At 40.2% G+C, this 25,109-nt stretch overlaps 1 protein-coding gene across 1 annotated transcript in view; it reads left to right on the top strand.

The window, feature by feature from the left end:
- mcama (melanoma cell adhesion molecule a) overlaps window positions 1-25,109 on the top strand; it is a 56,253-nt gene that overhangs the window by 27,353 nt on the left and 3,791 nt on the right. The window contains exons 2-14 of the mRNA XM_030439015.1: window positions 10,472-10,605; window positions 11,727-11,958; window positions 12,058-12,128; window positions 12,253-12,340; window positions 13,523-13,702; window positions 14,501-14,628; window positions 16,394-16,538; window positions 16,714-16,829; window positions 17,770-17,911; window positions 18,793-18,923; window positions 19,692-19,833; window positions 21,060-21,095; window positions 23,274-23,403. Of these exons, the coding sequence (XP_030294875.1) occupies window positions 10,472-10,605; window positions 11,727-11,958; window positions 12,058-12,128; window positions 12,253-12,340; window positions 13,523-13,702; window positions 14,501-14,628; window positions 16,394-16,538; window positions 16,714-16,829; window positions 17,770-17,911; window positions 18,793-18,923; window positions 19,692-19,833; window positions 21,060-21,095; window positions 23,274-23,403 (1,675 nt within the window). The remainder of the gene's footprint in view (window positions 1-10,471; window positions 10,606-11,726; window positions 11,959-12,057; window positions 12,129-12,252; window positions 12,341-13,522; window positions 13,703-14,500; window positions 14,629-16,393; window positions 16,539-16,713; window positions 16,830-17,769; window positions 17,912-18,792; window positions 18,924-19,691; window positions 19,834-21,059; window positions 21,096-23,273; window positions 23,404-25,109) is intronic.

Raw genomic sequence — 25,109 nt, 5'->3', positions numbered from 1 at the left:
CTCGCAATCACTGCTAAAGCTAATTGTGTACGATTTTTATGTAAAAACCGAGCAGGCTCATCAAGTACAATGCGATGCTGTATCACAGAACATCCCACTGAATAGATTCAGCCTGTTTGCATAAATTATAATTATGTGGTTGTGTATGAAGACCACAGAAATGAATCATCCATTCATCCTATTGTTTTTTTATAGACTCGCTTGCTTCCTTTCTGCTCCATCTCTAAATTGTAACCAATTTTTTAGGTAAATTGTAACAATATTTACTGAGGTTAGGAACAAAGACAGACTTTGACGGTTAAACTCCACCGATGTGAAGCATATTCGTGAAGTCGAGGCCAATATGAAGAACGGAGACAGCGCAGGATTCCTCAGAGTGACTACAGCCAGCAGCTGAATGATGGAAAGTCTCAGTTAAATCTCCTGGAACATCTTGGAGGTAATGGTGGTGATGGTGGATCAGCAGGAGTAGGTCTGACAGACAAAATGACACAGTTGCTATGATATTTAAACAAGAGAAGCTGCGGACTGATTGGCTGAAGGTATGGAGTGCTATCCAGTTTGGAAAATGTGATGTTTCGAAGAAGGAGAATGGAAAGAAATAAGTAAGGAATCGACTGAAAGAGGAATAATCTGAAAAATATGAGAAAGAAATCCTCCTATTTTTGAATTTTTGCTGACGCTTCTTAACACTTAGTTCACACGCTGCCATGCTGGCAAAAAATATTAACAATCGATTTCTTTCAGTGTCTGACCCGTTAAACACCAGCTTTCCCTTTTTCAGAAATACAGATGAAAGAAATCCTCAGAGAGCTGCATAGGCTATTGCAACAGAAGTTAACCCTGATGTGAGATCAGGAGCCTGGCTGTCTGTTGCCTTTTTTTTTAATACATAAATCATGCGGTACTGCCACAACGAAGAGGATTCCTTATACTGGCTTTGTTTTTGTGATTTTGGATAGCATACCAGCATTCTGGAAGTAAATGAGGCTTGACAGTCGTGACTTGAAACACAAAAGCATCAGTGTCTAGTGTGACTGTCTTACATTTTTACAGTCTTGAGCTGTTGTAAGAAGTGAATTCCCCCCTGTGAGGGATCAGTAAAGTCTTACATATCTTATCTACGTACGAGTGGGGCAGCACTTTTTAAGTAATGACAAAAATATGTTGTATTGCGGTACAAGCACGCAATGTAAACATGCCGGATTTAGCAAGAATGCTAATTTACTCTCATAGTCAATATACAAATTGTCAGATTACACAGAGTGGCACCCAAACGCAAGACACACAAGCCTGCAGACAAGTAACAGAAAGCGCACTTTAATGAAAGCTGAAAACCAGATCCAAAACATGCAAAATACAAAGAGGAACCACAAAAGCTAAACAAAGTTCAAACCAAGAAAAGTAAAGCACCAACCAGAAGCAAAGTAGCAAGGGTACAAAGCAGGAATGACGAAGGGAATATAAGGCAGAAAGAGACAACAGGGAGACAGAAGAACAGGACAGAAGGCATGACAGAGAACTTTAATTAGAACAGGAAATAACAAAACCACAACCAAAACCATGACACAGATATCCAGCACAAAATACAAAAAATAGACAAAATACATTAAACCATCACAGCGCTGGTTTTCTTTAAGCACACAGGACCTCCCACTCTGTCTTCATACCTCATTTACAGAATGGCAAGGTGGAATAGCCAATGTTGAAAAGACTGATTTTTGACCCACTTTTAACAAGGCGTCAGTTGTATCAGGAACATTGACTTCAGCATCTCTGCCAAATGAAATGGATCATACCTTTGCAAGACTTCCTCCTTGATTAAACAAGTTCTCTTTGTAACAGTTCAGGTCTCCTCAGTGCATTTAACTCAGCCTCAAAGAAGAGCTGTGACAGTTTTATCCTTATGTGTGATCAAAAACGTTGCAAGTTCAGTACATCACATAGCTGTAACTCCATAGCTTTGATAGCTGTATGAAAGATACTACTGACTGTCTGCATATTTTGTATCTGTATCTAAACCGTCCACTCTCCAGTACAGGCAGACAGGCAGCAAACGTGCCAAAAAATAGCACTGAAAATGTCTGATGCTCTTACAACACTGACATTTTTTATACAATGTTAGAAAAGCTCTTGGTTTCTGGAGAAATGAAATGGAAGTGATTACTTCAGCCCAGCCAATTTCTGCTGGATGGTGGAGGGAAAGCTGATTTAGTTGGCACCTAGCTCGTAGCTTTCAAGGATATGCAGCACTGTGATGATGACCACAGGGGCCGGGATAAGAAGGCCTTTGTTAAAGTACGGCAGCCAGTCAGTCAGTCAGTCAGCGTGCTGTCGTCTGAGGTCTGATTGGAAAAAAGGTCTCCTATTTATAGTGTTAGAATAACAGCTCATACCTGGCCTCTCTTACCTTAATGTCTCGTCTTTCACACACTTTAATATGAGACGAAGAAGGAATCACTGCTGTTTCTAGATTACTTCGAAATGTCATTTTGGGGGATCACTCGACTTGCTGAATGTTAGATTAATCATTGGAAATGCTTCCAAAGCTTCATATATTTGGTTGCTTTAATGCCTGCGTTTCTTTAAGGGTCAGGATGTGCTCCATACTTGTGGTTTGTGTTTTGTCCAAACATACCGACCCATTTAGGGGAATAAAATCCAATCATGAAGGATGCTAAAATTGATTTTCATGTTTGAAATGGAAACCAAGCAGAATTACAGTTGGTGTTCCTCGCAGAAATGCAGCATTGTGGTCAAAGCTATTTCTGGATTGTGGAACTGGAGTTGTTTATCAGTTCAAACAATAGCTTCAGTGATAGTGTTACTGTGCTCAGACAGTAGCATTCTACTGCCTAAGCACTAGATATCTCAAAGTTTCTAGCAATGAGGCACACACAAACTGCTAAATGAGTTTTTAGGAAAATTACTCCCCGTAGGCTTATTCTCCAAATTTGTTTTTGTGCTGCTGATCAGCTACAGGAGACCCCCCTCATTGTAGATACAGCGTTTACCCTGTTGACCTTTAATTATCCATCCTGTGGCTGTGGAGCAACCTGCACGCCAGAGCCCAGCAGCTCTGAGGGGGGTCCACTGATGGGGTAGTGGATGCAGCGGAACAAGCCACATTCACTACTGAACATCAGATACAAGCATAAATAAAACATTTGCGTTACTCCTTTAATGAAGTCTCACCCATCGGGTGTGATGATGAAAAATTAATGCAGCTGCTGAAGAAGTTGCTAACCAGTGGGAATGATTAGCAATTCCTTAAAAGCCAGTGTTGCTGGAGTGTTTGTAAGAGACTGGAAGATGAAGCAAAACACCAAAATGATTACATGTTTTTCAAGTCATGTGCAGGGATGAAGGCAGTTACGATACCAGGACAGTCTCAACTCATTTCTTAAAATTCCATCTCTCCAGTTTTGAAAAAGAGGGCTGAGGTTTGTGTGAGCCAGTCAATTGGTAAACTGTGTTTACCAACAAGTGTTCCTACGCCCATGTAGTAACATCCTTTATACAGTCATGTGTTTCACAAAGTGGTGGACTTTGCTCCATCCTTGCTTGTTAACGACTGAGCCTTTCGAAGGATGCCCCTCTCATACCCGATCACCTTTTACCAGTTAACCTGTTTACCAGTGGTCTGGTCCACAACTTTCCTAGTCTTTTGTTGCTCCTGTCCCACCTTGGTTGAAATGTGGTGCTGGCATCAAACACAATAAGCGTAGAGAGAGAGAGATAAAACATTGAATATATTGTCTTTGTAACTTTTTTTGTGTAGTTTGTTCTGCCAACAAAGCTTTTATTGTTTAATTGTTGCTTTAGTAGAAACAGACATCAATTAGCTAAACCCCAGACGTATTTAAATCATCTGGAAAGAGTGTATGTGTTTATGCGCTCTGCAGGGAAAACCACAGAAACTTTGCAATCACATTTGCCAAAAGAGGTGTACCATGTGGACAGAAAAATCGAGCATAATCCTGTCAAATGAGAACTGGCATTGCACTGTGCAACCTGATCTATAACACACATTAGTTGCACCCTGCAACCTACCTCAGAGCTAGAGTGGTTATTAATCGCTAAACATTTTGATGCTTGGGGGAAAAAAAGGGTATAAAGTGTCTAATTCTAGCTTCTTAAATGTGAATATTCTCTGGTTTCTTTAATCCTCTATGAGTAAACTCAATATCTTTGTGATGTGGACAAATCAAGACATTTCTCACCATAAACTGACATTTATAGACCGGACAAGCAATCAATTAATCAAGGAAATAACCAATAGATTGATCAACAGTCAATTAATGCAGCCATTCTTGGTGCATGTGGTATTGTTTGGTATTGGTATTGTATTGAGTCAGGAAATTACAAAACAGGACCAAGGGATAAATCAAATTGACTACTTTTCTTGGCACGGCACCTGAGTTTGCACAATGCAGAGTCTCCTGAATAAAAAGTCAGTATCATCCTCACACATTTCTAATGGTCTTAACTTGAGTGAGTCCACCTTCACACAGCGATCATGGCACGTGATGTGCCGAGGTCCCGAGCTGGAGCTGTGATATGCTCTGCGGCATGAAAGGGTGGGGATCATTGAAGCATAAAGAGGTGCCTTTGAGGAGATTTGCAGCACTTCCTTATCTCTCTATGTGAAAGAATAAAGCCCGGACCCTTCACTGCCACTGACTGTCGACCAGGGAACAGGCTGCTGGGAGATTTGTGCCAGATGCTGCGTCTGAAAGCGCGGTCGCATCACTATAGGACAAGGAGCTCTCATCTCCACTGTAGGGCTGCCTGTGTGTCAGTACGCTTTGATGTCAGGGCGGTACACAGTGTCCCCCAGGTGTTCAACACCACACCAGGGTTGTGTTCTGAGAAATCCTCCTCCCTGTCATCCACACTTACATGCTAGCTTTTTACACTCTCCACTCTCTGAGGGACCCACAGTGTCCGCAAATAACTTTTATTTCAGGGAGCCTTCAGGTCCTGAGAAAGTCTGAAACGCTGATCTGTAGCTTCCAAAAAGGTGATTTTCTTTGCTAAAATGTATGTGGGAGAAAATGTATGACATTAGATATGCAGAATGAATCTATCTGCATCCAAAAATACTCTTATCAGACACCATGTTCTTTCTATTATTTTATATCAATCTCCCAAAAAATCAGACTTTCGTGTCCAGGGTTAATAGATCATTTATTAGGGGACGTTTTTACGTTCTCAAAATGCTTCAGTCTCATTTCATGGCTCGCCGGGCACGTGAAGGATTAGGGTGAGTAGATGAGGTTGGTTTGTTATGTCAGAGGTGATTTGGACTCTTATCAGTGGTGGAGCCGCAGATCTACTGGAGCTGCCTAAGCTGACAACCTTAATCGAATGGGAGAGCCAATAATGGTGACCACTTTAGTTAGCGTCTGGGGGTATTGTCTGCGTGTTAGGCGCATAATGAGCGACTGTATGCGGAGGCCGTCCTGGAAGTATGCCCCTCATTATGTATGTTATTGTCTCATCTGTGTTGTGAGAGCATTGTGTGAGTCTGTCTCTGTTTGGCTTGAATGGAGGGACAGAAACCTCATTGGTTGTTTCTCTTTTTGTTCTCAATACTGTGTGTATCTCCTGCAACATGCTCTACCTCCTCTATAAATGGTTTACAGGGGTGAAAAGTACACAACAGCCCGAGATCATTACCAAATGAATTTTAAGGCTTTACAGGAAACCACTCTTAACAAATGAGATCATTCCCAAGACTGGATTTGTGGCGCCAGGTATTAGCAGAATTACTCTTTAACGTGCAATGCATGCAAAAGGTAGAGCCACCACTCTTTCTGTGCAAGTAGTACGTGTGTCAGCATCCTCTGTGCTACTCTGCGGAAGCACAGGGATTTAATGGGAATGTGTTCCTAATCTTGAGGAAGGTTGTGTCCCGTCAGTCTTCCTTCCTACCATTTACCCAGGAACGGTAGGATCTAAGGAAAGAAAGAGAGGAAAATGAAAGAGAAGGAGACACAGGTGAACAGAATTGACAATGCTAACGTGCTGATGATTTGCTAGTTATGTTTACCGTCTTAGAATAGATACTAATAGATATTGTAAAGTGCAGTGTTATATAAAGTTTAGTAAAAGTAAAGATATCGTGTTTTATATTACTTCAGAAAAAGTGAAAGCCACTCTTATAAATGGTATTTGAGTAAAAGTCTTAAATTATTATTAAATGTACTTTATTATCAAAGATAATTTGAATTAAAATGATAATCAGATCTGAAAGAAATATAAATATTTATTTTAGACTTCCATTCATTTGGCCCTGATGCTGCATGTAATCTGAAAATTAACTTGTAATTTTAGTTATTACATTACACTCCAAAATGTGGTGGAGTGGAAGTAATGAGTACAAGAACATGGAAATATGTACAGGTAACTCAAAATTGTACATTGTATCATTACAGTACTTCAGTAAATGAACTGAGTTACATTCCATCATTGATAGAATGTCAGTTTTGCCTGCAGTAATCTAGTAAACTAAACAGTCAAAGTATTTGACAAATATAAAAAAAAGAAGAAAAGACCTGATGATTGGATAAATGAAAAGTTAAGATGCCACTGAATGTATGTACCAAATTTCATAGCATTAAATGTAAGTGGTTGGTTTAAACTGCGACTCTGGCTGTATATAAGCTTATGAGAAAATGAACCTCCCCCTCACTTGATTTATTACCTCAGTGAATAGTTTCCTAGTTTCAAGTCTTCCTCAATTCAGCATGAAGTTAATTTGGCAAAGTATGTTTTAGAGTCACATAGATAGACGATAAAGCGGGGCTGCTTTCAGTTGCTACCCTTGCGTGTCCTCAGCTCCTCCGTCGGATACAATCAGGATGTCCTCTCCAGCTCCACCCTCTTGTCCAGACATGGTCACTTCTGGTTCCACACAACCAAGAGTGCAGCGACTGTGACGTCAAACTTGAAGTTTCAAAATGGTCATGGGTCACCTGAATAGTACATTTGGGCTGCAGCAAAATGGTGGAGTGAAGGAGAGCTTTTAATCAGTTTCATGATTTTAGTCATGAAGGTCTTGTATTCCTGATTCTGTTCAGATGTTTAACATTTGCGATGTTTTTGGCTTCTTATATTCCCTAATGTAAGGGCAGACATTTTGGTATTGGAACCAGACGGTGTTATATTGGCACTAGTTTTGAAAACGTTTCAAAGGATAGCCAGCCCTGTTGGCAAGATGGAAGCACTGAAATCAGTCTCTGGATCACAGAGAGGTTTTTTTTATTTTGTTTTTAGTTGAACCTTTATTTATCCGGGATAAGTCCCATTGCGATATTTCAAGTGAGTCCTGGCAGCAGAACAAGATAAAAACAAGAAATTCTAAACAGATACAAAACCGAAAAAACAGTGATCCTGTTTTTCAAAATGTATTTAAAAGAAATCACATTGTGGACTTTCTGCAGTATTTACCAGGAAAGAAAGGACAGAAAGAGAAAGATCTTCATTGACTGATTTTTCTGTGCCTTACAAACTAGATAAACAAACTCTCTTTGTTTTCATGACTGAATAAAGTGAATAAACAAGCTGACTTTAAAGGACAACGCAATTTCATACGGTTTTACTTTGTTTATATTTGGCGGACCCTGCCACCATTCTGGTTTTAACCAGTGTTCTGGGGACCATATTTTCCTCAGAGAGCAGCTTGTTTATTGAGTTATGGTAAAAGTTTCTGTTATCACCTCTTTAATATTGTAAATATAAAAATTCTGAGTGTAAACTTCTTCCCCATAACCACATTGCGCCCCTTTGACAATGACATAATGATATTTAAATAAAGGATAATGCTACAGTGTAGTGTAGAAGTTAATCAGCCATTTGTAACCTAATTGTGTTTGTTGTTGAACTTGGAAAGTCTCTCCCGTCCCCCCCACCCCCTCTGCCCCGGTCATTTGGGGTCTTGTTGTCCAGTCACAAGCCTGATCCTGTCAACACATCCAAATATTCTGCCTTTTTTTTTTTTTTTTTTCCCCTGAATGAATTAGCTCTGTATCATCCAGACACAGACTGCAGACAGCCACCAATATATGCGCACACACACACACACACACAAGCAGCAGTTTTTGTTGTCAGGGTCCACAGATCATGGGTCATGTGTGTATGTGCTTTAGTCCGTGCAGCATAAAGTCACAACAGGAACAGATAAGACCGGTCCCAGGTTGGCTTTGGGAGCCAAATCCCTAGCAGCCCCCCAGTGCTAATCGGATTAGCTGAAAAGTTAGCAGCACGGCCCCAAAGAGACACAACATTTTTTACACTGACTTCTGCGACATAGTTTTGCTCTCCAGCCTCTATAATCTGCTTCTTGTCTCAAAGCTGTCTCACATCGTCTTTGTCACAGTAAACAACAACTCCAGTACATGATGAACTGCTTTTAACCTTTAGTTCAGGGACGCAAAAGCATCTTTTGGCTGACTGGTGTATGCTCTGTGTGTGTGTGTGTGTGTGCGTGGGTGTGTGTGTGTGTGGGTGTGTGTGAGAGAGAGAGAGAGAGAGAGAGAGAAGGGGGGGGGGGGGTTGATTCTGGTCCACCCAGGTGGGGGAACAATGGCGTGAGCGTTGTCTTGAAAGAAATGGTTGGCTGCGCGTAGGCCCAGGCTGAGGAGGGAGGGAGGGAGGGACAGAAGGAAAAAAAAATGAGTTGTGAAAATGATTGGTGCTGCGGTGGGGCAGGGACAGGGTGGTGATGGGGGGGAGCAGCCGGCTGAATGGGGGCAGCAGGGTGGCAACTGGACTCTTAAAGCTCTTTTCATGCTTGGTCTGTTTCAACTAACGCTGAAAACACATGTGAGGACACTGCGAGCCAGCCAGTCTCATTGTTTCTCCTCTATTTTTGAAAACCATTGATTGTCAATAACCAAAACTGTGATGTCCTTATGCTTGTTTTTTGTTTTCTAGTATTTCCCAAAAGCAAACATAATAGTAGTTTTTCCTTGAAACAGTTAAGCTTTTTTATGTTTTGCAGTGTTTTGTATAGTGTGGACCGATTGGAGGGCAGTAGATATAGCATTTTAAGCCACGAAAGGCTTTATACTACTTTTATACATATGAAGTAGTTCTCCATTAGACCTGTAAAGACCATATACTGTGTGCAATTGTTGGACTTTAAGTACTTGAAGTACAAAGTAAGAAGTACTCAGATGATTTACTTAAGTAAAAATGCTGTGATATAAAACTATTCAACTACATGTAAAGGTCCTGAATTCAAAATGTAACTTATGTAAACACACAGAAGTAATATTGTAAAAATGTACTACTACTGTAGTATCAAAGTAAATCTACTCATTATGCAGAATCACTTATTTTATTTATTTTGATATAGGCTAGTATGTTTGACATTATTACTTACAACTATGTGTAAAAGCTTTTTATTCATATACTACTGCATAATATCATCTAAGAATATCATATATTTTTAATGTATACTCCCATTTGCCATTTTCTGATGGTACATTTTGATGGGAAATATTGTTTTAGGACTACATACGATTTTTCAAATCACCTTCACAGTACCACATATGTCTTAATGAGTGACTAACACAAACATTATCTCTTGACCTCCACTGCTAGCATGTCAAAACTCATTAAAACAACAAATGTATCTTCTCTCTCTTCAGACAGACTCAGGTGATGATAAATCTGTATCAATGGACAGTACATTGACCTTTTGGTTGGTGGATATTAATGAAAGAGGAGGCAATAGTGTCTGTTCTGCTGAACTAAAGTCCTGCAGACTAATTAGGAGCCAACTAGTGCAGGTAGAAATAGTTGATGACAACACATGACAGAGTAAATCCACTGATCATCAAACAGTGACACCTGACAGTGATGGGGGAGAGGAGGGGAGGGGAAGTATCCTTTACCATCTTGCATAACAACTCCACACCAGATTAAACTGAGAAAATAGACTTTTTGTGCCATCTTGTTGTTCTTTGTCACTGTGTGAGCTGGCCCCTCTATTACAGCAGCCAAGTCCAACATGGCTGAAAAAGCTCTTGGCTCTCTGAATCAACAGCCCAGTGTCAAACTGGCTAGCCTTCCCATGCCTGCATTCCCCCGATGATGTCTAGGGAACTGGTTTTCTGGCCAAGACGTGGTTTTGTGGTTACAGTCAGCCAGGCAGAAGGGAGATGAAAATTATGCCATGTGGACAAGAAGCCTTTTCTTCTTTGTTCTCCGAACGTGACAGACTGGCTCCAGGTTGCCCTGGTTTGAAAAGTCAGTCATGTGCCAAACACAACGCCGTTTAGAATTAAATTAGAATTAGATTAAGGTCGAGGGTCAGGATTTGAATTAGATGTAGGTCTCATGAAATAACATTTTTATGCTGAGTTTTAATACCGTTTTATGTCTCTGAACAGTTTGTGGATTATCTGAGATCTACAGAGACCATGGAGTTGATTTATGTGCATGTCTGTGTGTTTTACAGCGTGGGCCAAGGTGGAGCTGACTATGCATGAGAGTGTCGAGGTGTACCTGGGTGACTCGGCTCAGATCCCCTGCCAGTACAGCTTCACTGATGCCAACAATGAGCCCAGCTTTGTCATGATCCAGTGGTTTGTGGTGAGTACTGCTGGACCCGCTGTGAAAACTGACACCGCCTGTCTGGAACTATCCAACCGAACATGGACGGAGCAGGGCTGCCCTCTTAAAGACAGTCATTTGAATCACAGCCAGGGAGCCCTGAGCTTAGTTTATAGTCGTGGCATCAGTCTCTTTCATTTCCTGCTGTAAGGTTCATCCACGCCAAGATCTACAACTATAGCCATAGCTATAAAGATAACAATGTGAGCATCCACACTGATGAATGATAACGTTCTGTGAACAGCAGCAACAAGCAAGCACGCACTGAGTGCACCAGCTGCGTCGGCAGCTTAGGAAAGTGGATATTGATGAGCTGTTACCGCTGTTTGTTGTGCGGAGAAACAAAAGAGTAAACCAGCAGAAGGATATGACTTTACGAAACTCTGTTTTCATCAATTGGAGACAAATACTTACAATTTATTGAGACTTTTGGTTGAGTCAACATTAATTATCCTGGCAATCATTTTAAAATACATCAAAAAAGACTTAAGACTGCAGTACGTCTCATGTAAAATTATGTTTTTTATTTGTAATTTGCAGCCTAATATCATGTTATACAACCCTTTAATAAGTTGGATGAATATCCAAGACTGAGTTATTAGAGTCCATCAAAAAAACATTTCAATTAGCTTACATAAAAAAAAGTTGGCTGCAGTTAGAAACCAATATTATAAGCACTCCTGTGACATTATTTGGTAGGTCACGCTAAGTGTAGAAAGCTTTCAGATGTATTCAGATTGGCTGTCAGTGTTTCTATGGCTCATCAAATCGCTCTTGGTGTTCTTTAAATCTGATAGATGTGGGTTTTTATTTGGATCCGCACTAAATTGTTCTCACTTATTAATACCAGCCATCTCAGTACACCAGCAAAAATAAAGTTGGGAGAAATTGAAAATAAATTGCCCAATTAATCTTGGCCTTGTGGGCATATGAGAGGAAAATCTAACCACTGCACTCCCTATTTGATCATTTCCTGCTAGACTCATGTTTTACCCCTCATTACTGCAAGCAAATCAGTCCAACATCAACCAAATGTTCTGAACGGTTCCTTAGTGACTGTATATCTAAGATGTGATTCCTGACTGTGTGTCCTCCTTTAGCGAGCCGTAGGTAGCAGCTCACGGATACGGATCTTCTACGGGGACAACAAAAATCAGCAGATCGTGGATAACAACACTGACTACAGCGGTCGCATTGAGGTGACTTCAGACCAGCTGGGAACTCAACTCAACATTAAGGATGTGCAGCTCTCCGACGAGAGGGAATTCTTCTGCCAGGTTAACGGGCTGGCTGCCGGGAGTGCCGAGGGCAAGACCCACCTCAGAGTGTTTGGTAAGGACACACGAAAAACTTTGATTAAATGGGCCTTTGAGATTTAGAATTATTTCATCGTGTATTTGTTTATTAAAGGCGATTCTTTTCTCAATTCAGCCACTCCAGAGCCTCCAGTGATCGAGGGCGTCCTGACCGGAATATCTGTGACCAGTGAGGTGCCGTCTAAGGTGGGAACACTTTGTCGAAGACACTGCGATCAAGCAGTTTAACAGTTCTCAGGATAACCATGTCAAATATAGATGATTACAATGGCAAAATTAAGATAATAAAAATGAAATGTGACTCCTCTAGGTTGCATCTTGTGAGGCTCGGAACGGCTTCCCTAAACCCAACATCACCTGGTACAGGAACAACATGCCACTGATGTCTACACCAGGACGTAAGTGAAAACAGTCGTCTGATTAATCTGTTGGTTATTTAATTTAAGTAAATAGATTAGTTATTTGGTCTATAAAATGTAATATATGTCTGTTAGTGCCCAAGATGATGTCCTCAAATGTCCTCTTTTTGTACCACAACCCAAAGATTCTCTAATTGATCTACTAATTATGAGAAAGAAGAGACATGGAATCAGATCACTATGATGTTTTTTTCCTTAAAGGAGAACTTCGGTCGATTTAAACATGCAGCTTCATTGCTCAAGCTACCCTTGACTTGCCAGTACCGAAGACGCGAACAAATTTGGTCCAGCCATTACAGAGCTCCGTGAACGGAGATGTAGCATTGAACGCTAACAGCATGGGGTCAGAACTTTAGACTGTGTTTTAAGCGTCTTAACATGCTCCACATCTCACACCAAAAGTTATGCAACATCAGCAGACACCTTAGCACACAGCACTGTAGCGTGTATGACTCAAAATGAATAAAAAAGTAGTTAAAACAATGTGTTTGTGCAAGCAGCTACTTACCTGTTTGTTGACATCGGCGTCTTCCGGTAGCTAGGCTAAACTAGCTGATCCGTCGTTATTCAAAAGTTAAGTTAAGTTAAAAGTTATTCAGACCAATTAGTAGATGATCTGAATAGTTGGCTATTAATTTAACAGTTGACAATTAATTGATTAATCCGTTAACTGTTCCAGCTCTCCCTGGCCTGAGGGTTGTTGTTTGGTCGGTCAGTTGACTCTGTGGTCCAGACTAAAATGTCTCGACTAATATCACATAGTTGCCATAAAATGTTGTAAAAGTAATCACATTTCCTAAAGGAGAAACGGTAAAAACTTGGTGAACCCTCCACAAAATTTGACTTAATATTTGGTTTATGACTGATCAGTAAAACTAACAATTTTACTATTTACTTTGTCAAGGAATAACTGTTATTATACAGAGAAAGTGGTAAACATTACCTGCTAAACATCAACATGTTTTTATTGTAAGCATGTTCAGCATGTACAGCCTTACATTACCTTGAACATGGTAGACTCTTTGTCCGGTTTCCTTCAGTCCTTTGAAAGTTAAACACTTATCTGATAATGCATATTTAGGGCCCCTGCAGATTGCTTTAATCGTGTTATATTGCCGTGGTCCATTGTCACATACAGTATCTATATTGTTTTGTCTCCAGATGTGAACGTGTTGATCCTGTCGACCCGGGAGTCCAGCGGCTTCTACTCTGTCCAGAGCACACTGGAGTACAAGGTGGTTAAAGAGGACAAAGATGCCCAGTTCTCCTGTGAGGTCAGCTTCTTTGTCCCAGCAGCCATTAGGACAGTCGAGTCCAGCAGCGTCAACATCACTGTCCACTGTGAGTCGAGCCTTTTTTATACTTCTTTCATGCAGGCTTGGCTTATAGAGAGACCTAATCAATCACTGTTCTGTGACATTAAACTACTCTGAGGCCAAGTGGACCACATACAGTTACAGCTGCCACTCTGGTGTTAGTTACAAATGAATTTTACGTGCTTCCTCATTGATCTTCTCAGCCATTTACAGTTTTTGCAAAGCATTTTTTCCACTAGTTTTCCAAAGTGAGCTGCTTATTGATGGTGTGCAAGAAATCGAAATTAAAAATCATTATTATGTTATCGCTCTTTCACAAGAAGCTATTATACATCGGAGCTGCATTAAAATATAATTTCACTGTCCATTTACTGACTATTTGACTTTGTGTAATTTATGCATTTCTGTTTTTACACTGATACTTACTTTTTGTATGTTTTATGTTGTTTCTGTCTGTCAATATAAGATGATTGATAGTGACTATTGAACTTAGGGAAGTTTGAAAGATTTCCGTTGTAGCTGCTTTGATTTTGATGACTTTTCCTTTAATTGTCTCTTTATTAAATTGCCTGAACACTCGTTTAAACCTTGTTGTTGTCAATAATGCCATGTTATTTCAAATCTAACAGACACATTATTTGACTGTTGGTCCATTGTTTGAAACAGTTGGTGCTACTGTGGCAGGCAAAGCCAAACACAGTCTGTGCTGTCAGCAGTATGGAAATGGCCTTGTAAAGTGACATTAGCGGAATAAGCCTGCTTAATTTGATTTTGTGTGTGTGTGTGTGTGTGTGTGTGTGTGTGTGTGTGTGTGTGTGTCCAGACCCCACCACCATGGTGGAGCTGTGGAAGGAGTCGCCCCAGGGTCTGGTCAAAGAGGGGGATATGGTGGAGCTGCGTTGCCAGGGTGATGGCAACCCCCCGCCGCCCTTCACTTTCAACAGAGAACAAGTAAGAATGGATGGCATTTTCTCACCCTTAAAGTCCCCAAGAGAGAATGGGTGACACACAGGAGACATGTAGGGAATGTTTTTGATATGCAGAGCTCACAGACAGGGCCCCATGTAGACATGAGTGTGCAAGGTCTGTGAAGGCTCTGTCAGCTCTGACCCTGCAGATCCAGGCTGGGGTCTGAGACCGGAGGCCAACTCTGACAGGGCTCATTGGCTCAACTCATTCAAATGTCAGACACACAACCATTGTAAGTGACAACAATACAAAAACTCAGCTGACTGCCAGTTTAACTTTTACTAACTAGGCAGTCAGGGACGACTGGTAAGTGGTTGTTGGAGACATGACTTGGAAGACAGGAACATTGTCTACGGACACCATTCTATGTTTTAGAGACACTGCTTCTTTAGGCACAAGCACACTAGAAAACACAAGTGTTGGATGAATGAAAAAAATGCTTCAAGTTCAACTTGAATTTTCTACGTTGACAGCACTGACCTTGAGGGCACACGATGCCAAGGAGTTTAAAGCTGAGGCAGCTCTGTTGCACCGTCCTTTTTGATTTTTAAGGTTAAATATGCGACCTTCACTGCCAGGAGATATCGAACCAGCATCTCAGACCAAAACAAATGTGAGGGTCGTTAACTCAGTAAAGTTGTAAATAAAGAAAAAACAGCATCTGAACACACAAACACAAACTCCGATGAAACTGTCAGATTGATCAAATATGGATAGAGATTTTATCAATGCCTATTTTTCACTTAAAATGCTGTCAGAAACATATCTCAATGTATTGTTTAGATGTTAAATAAGAATAATTTCTAATCAGGGCAAAAGAAAGAAGTTCAGAGAGCTACTTTGCTGACTAGGGTTAGCCTCACTAGCTACGCTAGTATACCAGCAAGCTTTGCGAGCTGTGTTACCATGCTTCTCGAACATGTTTCGTGGAGCGTGGATGAATTTTCCTGTGAAGTTAGTTTAATTTATCGATATAGCCCAGAATCAGATATCACAGTTTGCCTTAAGGGGTTTTACAATCTACACAGCGTATGACACCATCTCTCCTTAGATCCTTGATTCAGGTATTTATAAACTCTCCCAAATAAACTTCAGGTTGAGCAACATTATCCCAGCAAGGACAGAATATATTGTGTGTTCAGAGATTTGCATTATTATTTGACCCGAGGGTGTTCCAAGAGGGTGTTATCGTCATGGTAAAATTACATTTTCAGATATTGTATATACAGCTCAGTCTTATCGCCGTTCATCCTCTGGAGATGACGTCTGACTGGAGCCAGTTTCATAGAAATCCATCCCATAGTTGCCGAGATGTTTCACTTTTTACCCAGAGTAGAAAATCACAGAAAAAATGTTTTTACATTTAGGTAAGTGGGTTTGGATAGTCACGGTTAAACATTCAGGATTTGTTTAACTTCTCTGTGCGTCTCACAGCTTGTTTTGTTGTCCTAATGGACTCTGGTATAACTTGTGGCTGCATTTGTAGATGTGTCCCCAGATATCAGTCTAAATATTACCATGATCACTGAAACTATAAAAAGAAGACCCAGATCTAACCTAAACCAGCCTCTGACAACAAGGTTCAGATGTCTCCTCTTATTCAGAGCAAAGTTTAAAAGGACAATTTTAAATCAGCGCAGAATTCTACCCATAAAACAACAAAACAAAGACGATAGCTCCGTGTCTGTCATTTCTTTTACATGATCTCAACATGGATTCAGATTACAAATGATAGTATCTGTTGCAGGAGCTGGATGTGGACTTGGAGAGCCGTGGTGATGTGTTGATCCTGTCACCAGTGTCACGCAAGGACAGCGGCATCTACCAGTGTCGTCCCCTGGACGCCGACGGCTACACCGAGGTCAAAGGAGAGATGCAGCTCACTGTGCACTGTGAGGAACCATCACTCACACACACCCAGAAACATGATGCAAACACACTGACAGAAACAACATGGAGCCAGGCTAGCTGGGCTAAGCTAGGCTAACTCCACTCTGACTAAAGAACTATTACTTCAACCAGTGAATCATTGTGTCTTGTTTTGTCTCCTATGTTTGTTGTGTTCAGACTTGGACCCAGCTGTGGTTGTGCCAAAAGAGTCAGAAGTCATGCTCAAAGGAGAAGATCTGGCTGCGACTTGCAACGCTCTGTCCTCCCTGAAGACATCCACTGTCTGGTACAAGGTACGTACAAATCAGTTTAGTTAAGATTGGGTTTAAAATCTTGCAAGCAGCAGGCGGAGGACAAAGTTTACAGCCATACCAGCAGGTCTGTGCAGCTGCATTTAGACACTGTGGTTGTTTGTCTGTAAGTTAAATGCTAACATTAGCATGCTAACATGTTCACAATTACAATTTTAACATGCTGATGTCATGTTTACAATGTTCACCTTGTTAGTTTAGCATTGTAGCATGCAAACGAGGTATGAGCACTCTGTTTAACCAACATCCATATTTGAAATGGGTGGGGCCTAAATTGACAGGTGGTGATTAAACAGGAAGTGGGCCGGATTAAACTAAAGTTGTTAATTTAAGCCTGAAATTGATATGGGTTCATCAAAAGCCGCTATATTCATGATTTATTCAAAAGCTATTTACAGAGCAGCCTCAGAATCAAGGTTCTGATCAATGTTTTTAATTACAAATGTAAGAGAACTTTTTAAACTTGAGTGATTAAACTTCTGAATTGAGAACTTTCATCGGGACTTTGGACACAGTGAACATATTTTACTGGGATGAAACTTTACTGCTTTACTCCTAATGCCAAGAAGTGCTCAATAGAAACTAAACTAAACAATAAACAAACAAACAAAAACTGTTGAGGCTGGTGGGAATGTTAGAGATGAAACCAAAGTATTGGACACATTTATTTTGGACCTGATGAGTAATCTGGTGCCTTCCAAATTTCTAAGCATTCATAGGGGACCATGTGAAATTTAATATAAATCCATCTTAAAGTTGATTAATATTATAAATTATATTTAAGTCTGGACCAAAGTGTTCGACCAGCTGATGTTGTCATCCTTAGAGCCAAAACACTGAACATTCCCAATTGCCATCATCGCCTCTTTTTTATTTCACAAATTAAATGTAGGGTTATCGTTAACGTGTGTGTTTGTCGTAGGATGGGCAGCAGGTGGGCAAGGGAAACACATTACACCTGAAGGACGCCACCTATGAAACAACAGGAGAGTACGTTTGTGAGGTGACCGTTCCCTCCCTGCCTGCCCTGCACACCAGCGGCTCCGTTCACATCATCGTCCAAGGTCAGTCATCTCCTACACCACTGCAACAACTTCTCTTTTACTCGTGGGGCCAAGAGAAGCTTCCAAATACTGATCTGTTTATAGTCTTCTGCATAAAACACTAAATTAAATTTGTGTTATTAGTTTAGTTTTCATCAGTGTCTCAGCACTTTTCCACTTTGTGCACAAAAATAGTGAGTGGGAAAGTTTCTATGCTTGGCTGTGTTGAAAAGGAAACAAATTTATCTCGATGTTTTCATCCCTGCTTCTTCTCCTTATTCTTCTTCTTCTTATTCCTCTGTTCTGCACATTTTTGACATTTGAATGTGAGCACTCAAATGTCCCCCTGTGTTGATTTTGGTTCTTTTATCTTTAGTTTTTTAGAGGTTTCTGATTCTTAGCTATGTGGCCGTGTTTTTCTGGCAGGCCTTTCTAGTTATTCTATTTCTATGTCCTCCAATCTAATTAGTCTGAGAGCTCTTGATTTGAAACACCTGCCTCTGTCAGTTGAAGTCTGGAATGCAAACTCTCAACCTTGATGCGTCACTCTTTTGAACTCAAACTATTGAGTTATGAACGTGTGGCTTTTGTTCCCTTTTGAAACCTTTCAGCAGCAAGGAGGATTGTGCTTTTTTGAGCCACTGGAGGGCTTATAATGTGAAACATCTGTACAGGAAGTGTCAGGTTCAATAGCTTAACATCCAGCGAAAAGTAGAACTGACTGGGGATTATTAGTGAATAAAGACAGTATTTCTGCACTGTGGAAATGTACATTATCCTGAATTTATCAAGACAACATGTGACAGCAAGCAATTTAGAACAGGAGCCAATCATAAAACAGGCTTGTCTCTGAAATATAATAAGCTACACTTATGAACGTGTGTGTGTGTGTGTGTGTCTAGGTGGTCCCCAGCTGGTGGGAGTGGAGCAGGAGGTGCAGCTGGAGGAGGCAGCAGGCAGGATGGTGAACCTGAGCTGCGAGGCTCGGGGCCATCCACTGCCCAGCATCACCTGGAACATCATCGGCAGCCAGGTACCCAGTCTGACTCACAGCACTAACTTTAACTCACAGTGGTGATGTACAGCAGAGGTCAGTGTAGTTTAATGCTACTAAGCTATAAAGTAGATGAGAGAAACATTTGTGGCTGAGTTTGTGCTGAATCATTATTTTTTTTGCCCTGACAACTGTCTTTACATTTTCAAATTCTTCTTTGATAAGACAGGAGTGTTTTACAACAGCAGCTTGACTTTATCCAGGTGTCATTTTGCAGGTTAGGGTTGGGCAGGTTCGAATAATATTCAGATGATAATATTTAAAATGATATTGTCTCTATTAATCGATCAGTTGTTTGGTCTTTAAAATGTCGATCGGTGCCCAGGATGACATCCTCAAATGTCTTGTTTTGTCCACAACCCCAAATATATTTAGTTTACTTTCATAGAGAAGTAAAGAAACCTGAAAATATTCACATTTAGGACTTTTTCTTCTTTAAATATGATGCAAGACCCACTAACTGATTATCAAGATATGTTGCGATTAATTTAGAAGTTGAAAAGCAGGAAGCAGAAATGACAGCCAGGAAACGTACCATGTTCAGTAGCACCGGTTGACTGGAACTCCTTGAAAATATTTCAGCTAAAAAGTAAAATGCTGCTTGAAAGATGAGGTGGCTTGTTCACGTTAACTTACTAAAGGATCAGTTGTATTTTTCCATTGGCGTTATTCTGGCAATACTTACTCCTCTTCTGATGTAAAGATATGCATTGTGTTCTCATCAGCAATGTGCATTTGTCCTCACAGAACTGGCAGGAGGTGGTTAGCAAAGCAAGCGAGCTCGTGGCTCACAGCGTGGTGTCGGTGAAAGTCACCTCGGACATCAGCGCTCTGTGCAACGCTTCCAATGACATGGGCACCGAAGTCAAGGTCTTCAGCATCAAAGCCAGTAAGAGTTTCTCTAATTCACACTGGAACATGTGTGTGAGTGGATCATGGCGGTACATTCATAGGGTGGAGGAGGAATATTTAATGTCCAGTAACTATGGAGTTAGTCCTGCATTCAAACAGTGCTTGCTTGTAAATATTCTCCCATTATATTAAAGGGCCCTACCCGGGTCTTGTCATATTTTAGCCCATTTTATTCCAGTCTTTATACCAACATTACTTGACTGTTGTGGAAAATTCCACTGATGCAGCCCATGAGAGGCCAGATCATCACATTACAACTCCCCAAGTCCATAACAAAAGCTGCCTCTTCTTGTGACCTCTCATCACAGGTTTTGAGCGCACATTCATTTGTCATATATATATATATATATATATATATATATATATATATATATATATATATATATATATATATATATATATATATATATATATATATATAAATATTATAGTCTTTTAGGAATTTGTGCGATTAGTCGACTGGCTGATTAAACATTTCTACACTTGTGAGTCGGCACCAGAAATACTCATCATTTAACATTTTTATTTTTACATTAATAATGAGTACATTTCAATCACACGTTCAAATACAACTATAATTTACTGAAACGTCCTCTTAATGAAATGTGCATTATACAAAAATGATCATCCTTTACTTATGTTAGTAACGGTCAACAAAAATGCTATAGCAGTGTTTCCTGATGATTTTTATTGTTTTCACTCAATATTATACTTTAATTTTTATTTAGTGAGTTGTTCACATGCTTTTTAGGACAATTTTTTTGTTTTAATTGTTCACTAGTCTGAAACTAAAGGTTAAATGTTAAACAGGAAGTCAGTCATAATTCCTTTTAATCTTCTTGTTTATGGCTGCAACTAACACTTATTTGAATTTGTGATTATTTTCTCTATCAGTTTCATCCTCAGATGTCTTGTTTTGTCCACAACCCAAAGATAAGCAGTGTACTGTCATAGATGAGGAAAGAAACCAGAACATTTTTCTTTAACGTGAACCCAGATTGATTATCAAAATAGCTGACAAATAATTGAATGGCTGATTAATCAGGTGGGGGGTGTACACATCCAGTTGGCTCTGTTCCCCTCACACCTGCAGATGAATGTAGGATTGTCTGTAATTACTGAAGCAGCTGCAATCAAATTAAACCCAGGAAGCGTGTGTGCATGTTGGGATTCCACTCTAAGTGTCGTTGTTCTTCTTCACAGTTCCCCGGCTCACTTCAACTGCTCCCTTCTCTCCTGGTAAGATCAGTCCCTCCTTGTCTTTTTTCCCTCCTCGCTCAGTTATTTCCAACTGGTTTCTGTCTCCGTGTTCACACTGTAGAAGTTCTGTGCGTGACAATGAAGGGTTGGAGGACTGTATGCATTATTTATGATTTTCTTTTTTTTTTTTTTTTTTGATACGAGGACTCGATAGAAGGAGTGTCTTTGGTTTGCCAGCAGATCTTTGGGATGGCCTGAGGGCTTATAAAATATTCTGTTTGATAAAGAGAGAAAAATCATAACGGCAGCAAATTCAAGCACAGTTACAGTATAATGATTCCTGGACCAAAAGCGCTCTGCACGAGTGAAAAACATTATTTGTATACTGGAATTATTTAAACAAACAAATAAGTGAGAAAACTGTCTCACTTCTACTGACTTTTCCAGGCGGTCTCGTGTTTTTATGGTGGTATTTTTAAGTACCAGGTGAAATTGCACGGTGAAGTATGAAGAGGGGCATTTTTACTGAGCAGTCACTTCATACCGTTTAGTCTTCACTAGCCCATGGGGAATACAACGGGCAAATAAAGAGCATTTCTCCTCAGCTACATCCATTAAAAACAACAATAACAGAAAAGAAAATGTGCCAAAAATATCTGGAGTAGAGGGTGTAAATATGCGTCTGCTCTCCTGATTGTTTACTGCTGTTAATTAGTCTCTTTTTGTAAAACACAGTCCTTTGAGAGAAGTAGATTCCTACACACACTTAACAAGGAGTGGAAGATCTACTTTAAGAATGAATTGCATCACAGTTTTATAACACTCAGAACCGTAAAATGAATGACAATGCCTCAGTCTGTTTCTGTGTTTTTGTGGACTCGGCACATTCAAAAGGCTGATCTGGATAATTCAATGCAGCAGAATTATTAAATACAGAAACCAGAATCACTTGTATGTCACACAAAATGTTAAGAGTAATTGTGGCCCAAGCTGGAGTTGGTAAATATGATGGATAGTGGGTGAGGTGGAGGTTTAGGGGGCTCTACGAAAGCTGCAAAATCACAGAGGAACATTTGGAGAGTGGAATTGGGGAAAAGGCGTGTTAGTGTCTCATACCGGGGTTTTCGTGTTCTGTCACTTTGTTGACACTCGGGACGCTTTACCAACCCAATATGTTAATCATCTGTCTTTGTGGTGCATTTAGGATCAGCTCGGACAAATCCAACTGATTCTACGCTCATGTTTAATAGTCCTTGAATCATATTGACGTGAGGTTCAGTTAGCTCTGCACAGAAACGGACAGTAGAAATGTCCTTCAGAGGGAAACTTTTTACTTTCATACTCCAAGTACATTTCAGATTCAGTACTTCTATTTCTATCAGAGTCTTACCATACACTCATTTGCTACACATTCTGTCATCATCACTATGCAAATGGGCTTCTGTGACTAAATGATATGATGCATTTAATAATGAGATAGTCTGATATTTATGATGTATTTACCACACAAGAATATTATAAGTTGCTGTAGGAGTATAAACAAAGATTTGGTCAATATTTTGGAATTATGGTTACAACGATGAATTAAAGACACTTCAAAGTCACTTAACCATCTCAGATATATTCTCAGTCCTGATGAGGAGGATTTATTGAGCACACATACTGTAGTTTAGTGCTGTTTTTCTTTTCAAATATTATTTGTTAATATTGTTTCTCACTAGCACACTGCTGGCCTCTAACACAAAGTCAACCAGGAGACTAAAAAGTTAAAGCCTCTTTTCATTCCGGACGGATGAAGTAATCTGAATAAAGTCAGTTATTAAGGCTGTGGTTCACAGATACTGCACAAAGTCAATGCTATTTTCTTTAATGACTCTTGAAAATAATGGACATAATTTCACGCTCAGCTAATTATTTATTATGCATGAAGAAATGGACTTTGTTAAATAAGCCACTTAAGAAACATTATAGTTTAAATAATGCACTCTGTATGTTTAGAGCAGCTGTTCCGTATCCTTATTTTTTAAAGGGTACTCCAGTTATTAAGTGCTGCACTTTGCAAGAGACGGATTAAAAAAAACTTCCAATAAGGAAACCACAAGCATCTTTTTTTATTCAACTTTCGTGACCTGAAAAATAAAGGAAGATGATCAACAGAAGCAGACGACTGACACTAGCATGTGATTGTTTTCTCCGTATGTCTGTGTGTGTGTGCAGCTGAGGGCAGCGGGGTGATCATCGTGGTGATCATACTGTGTCTGCTGCTGCTGGCCATCCTCGGCAGCGTTCTCTACTTCCTGCACAAGAAGGGGAAGATCCCCTGTGGACGCTCAGGGAAACAGGAGATGTGAGTACCGTCTCTTCCACATTAATGATGTCCACAGAGGGACAAAGCAGCAACATTTCTTTTATGGATATGTCAAGGGATATTCTTCATATTGTCAACAAATCCCAGAAAAAGACCAAAACCAAACATGCATGTATCGTTATTAAGAGTGTGTCTGTGTATCCAAAACCTGACATCTTATTCCTGTCCGGCCAAGAGCTTGTCCAAAATCTCGTAACTCAAAAACTCACATTCACTGTTCTGCTGCTTTATATAATCACTTGTGTCTGAAAACAGTCCCCAGCACACTAATTATTCATGAGTAGTGTTTGCTGAAAGTCTGTTTATAGTTTTGTTTTGAAAGATTTGAGAGGAACAGACAGATTGGGGTGAGGTGGAAAGTAATTAGAAACTGACTAAAACATTGAAAGTTTTGTTCTTTTTGTGGGATTTGTTGACTCTTATGTATTTTATTCTATCAGAAGCAAGCTTTTAAGGTGACAAACCCCTGCTAGTAAGCTAGCTCATAGTATGTTGGTGTATGTGTGTGTATTATGTGTTATGTGTGAACATGTGGTGGTGGTGAGGAGCTGGAGGCGACATATGCAGCTGCAGGAGGCAGCCCTTGTACTGAGGCATTTTTTTAAAATTTCCAGCATAGCACTTGAGCCAAACCTCTGGGGGTTAGTTGCCCTCTAAGTAGCGTTTCAATGTATTATTTCTGGTACTCACAGGATGTTGATGCAGAAATGGGCCGTATAGCATGTTTTTCCAGCAGAAAAGCGCCGGCGGTTCGCTCGGGAACGCTGGGATGAAGGGTTTGAGTGCTGAGAGAAAAAAACACTGCATACGCATCTTGTCTCTGTGACAATAATATCATTACAGCCACTGCTGTATGAATCAACACTGCCTGTTCTGGTTAACTATTAGATGTTTTTTTATTTAAAATTGTGACATAAGAGCAAGGAGGATGAGCGTGCATGGCATGATTCGTACGGAGACAAAAATATGGTGAATTTTATAGCCAACACCAGGAAAAAGAAAAAGAGCCACGTTGATGTCACCAGCATCTTTTCTGAAAAGTTGAGAGATTTTCAACTCGGAGTGGCGGCACAACAACAGCGATGCGTCTCTTGGCGGCTGCCTGTTGCCCCAGACGTTTGCTCCTCACCGGGAACAATTGAGGTTTACACTGGCGCTTAGAAAATAAATGCTATGTAAACGCAAGCCCTAAATCTGGTAAACAAACCAGTGTTAAATATAATAATATGTAATATGTATGTGCATTAAAATGGCAAACGAACGAGACCTTTGTTATAAAGTGTGTTGTTGTGCAATTAAATCATCCCAGAGAAATAAAAAAAAAAGATATCATATGGTCGCCTGTTTCTAGAACTCACTGGAGAGTCAGGAACGTGACTAAACAAACCATAAATCAAGCTTTAAATCAAGACCTTGTCCCTCTGCCTGAGTCACATCACATAGACTCTCATTGGGAATGTGTTGTCCATTAGGACAACAACTCCCATGATGCCACACATCTTTTGTTTCCTTTTGATTGGAAGACCTCGAGCAGAAATTACAAATGTGTGTTTAAGAAAGGTTTTCGACATGAATACGGAAGCACAATGGTCTTGAACTTCTGTTTAAAAGAAAAATGTCATTTGTGATGATACTCAGTCACCTGAGTGTTTGTCAGTTTCCACACTTGCCAACGCTCGTTTCTG

This window comes from Sparus aurata, chromosome 13, assembly GCF_900880675.1.
Source record: "Sparus aurata chromosome 13, fSpaAur1.1, whole genome shotgun sequence".
In the NCBI taxonomy this organism is placed as follows: Eukaryota; Metazoa; Chordata; class Actinopteri; order Spariformes; family Sparidae; genus Sparus; species Sparus aurata.
This window is presented reverse-complemented; position numbering and strand designations above follow the sequence as displayed.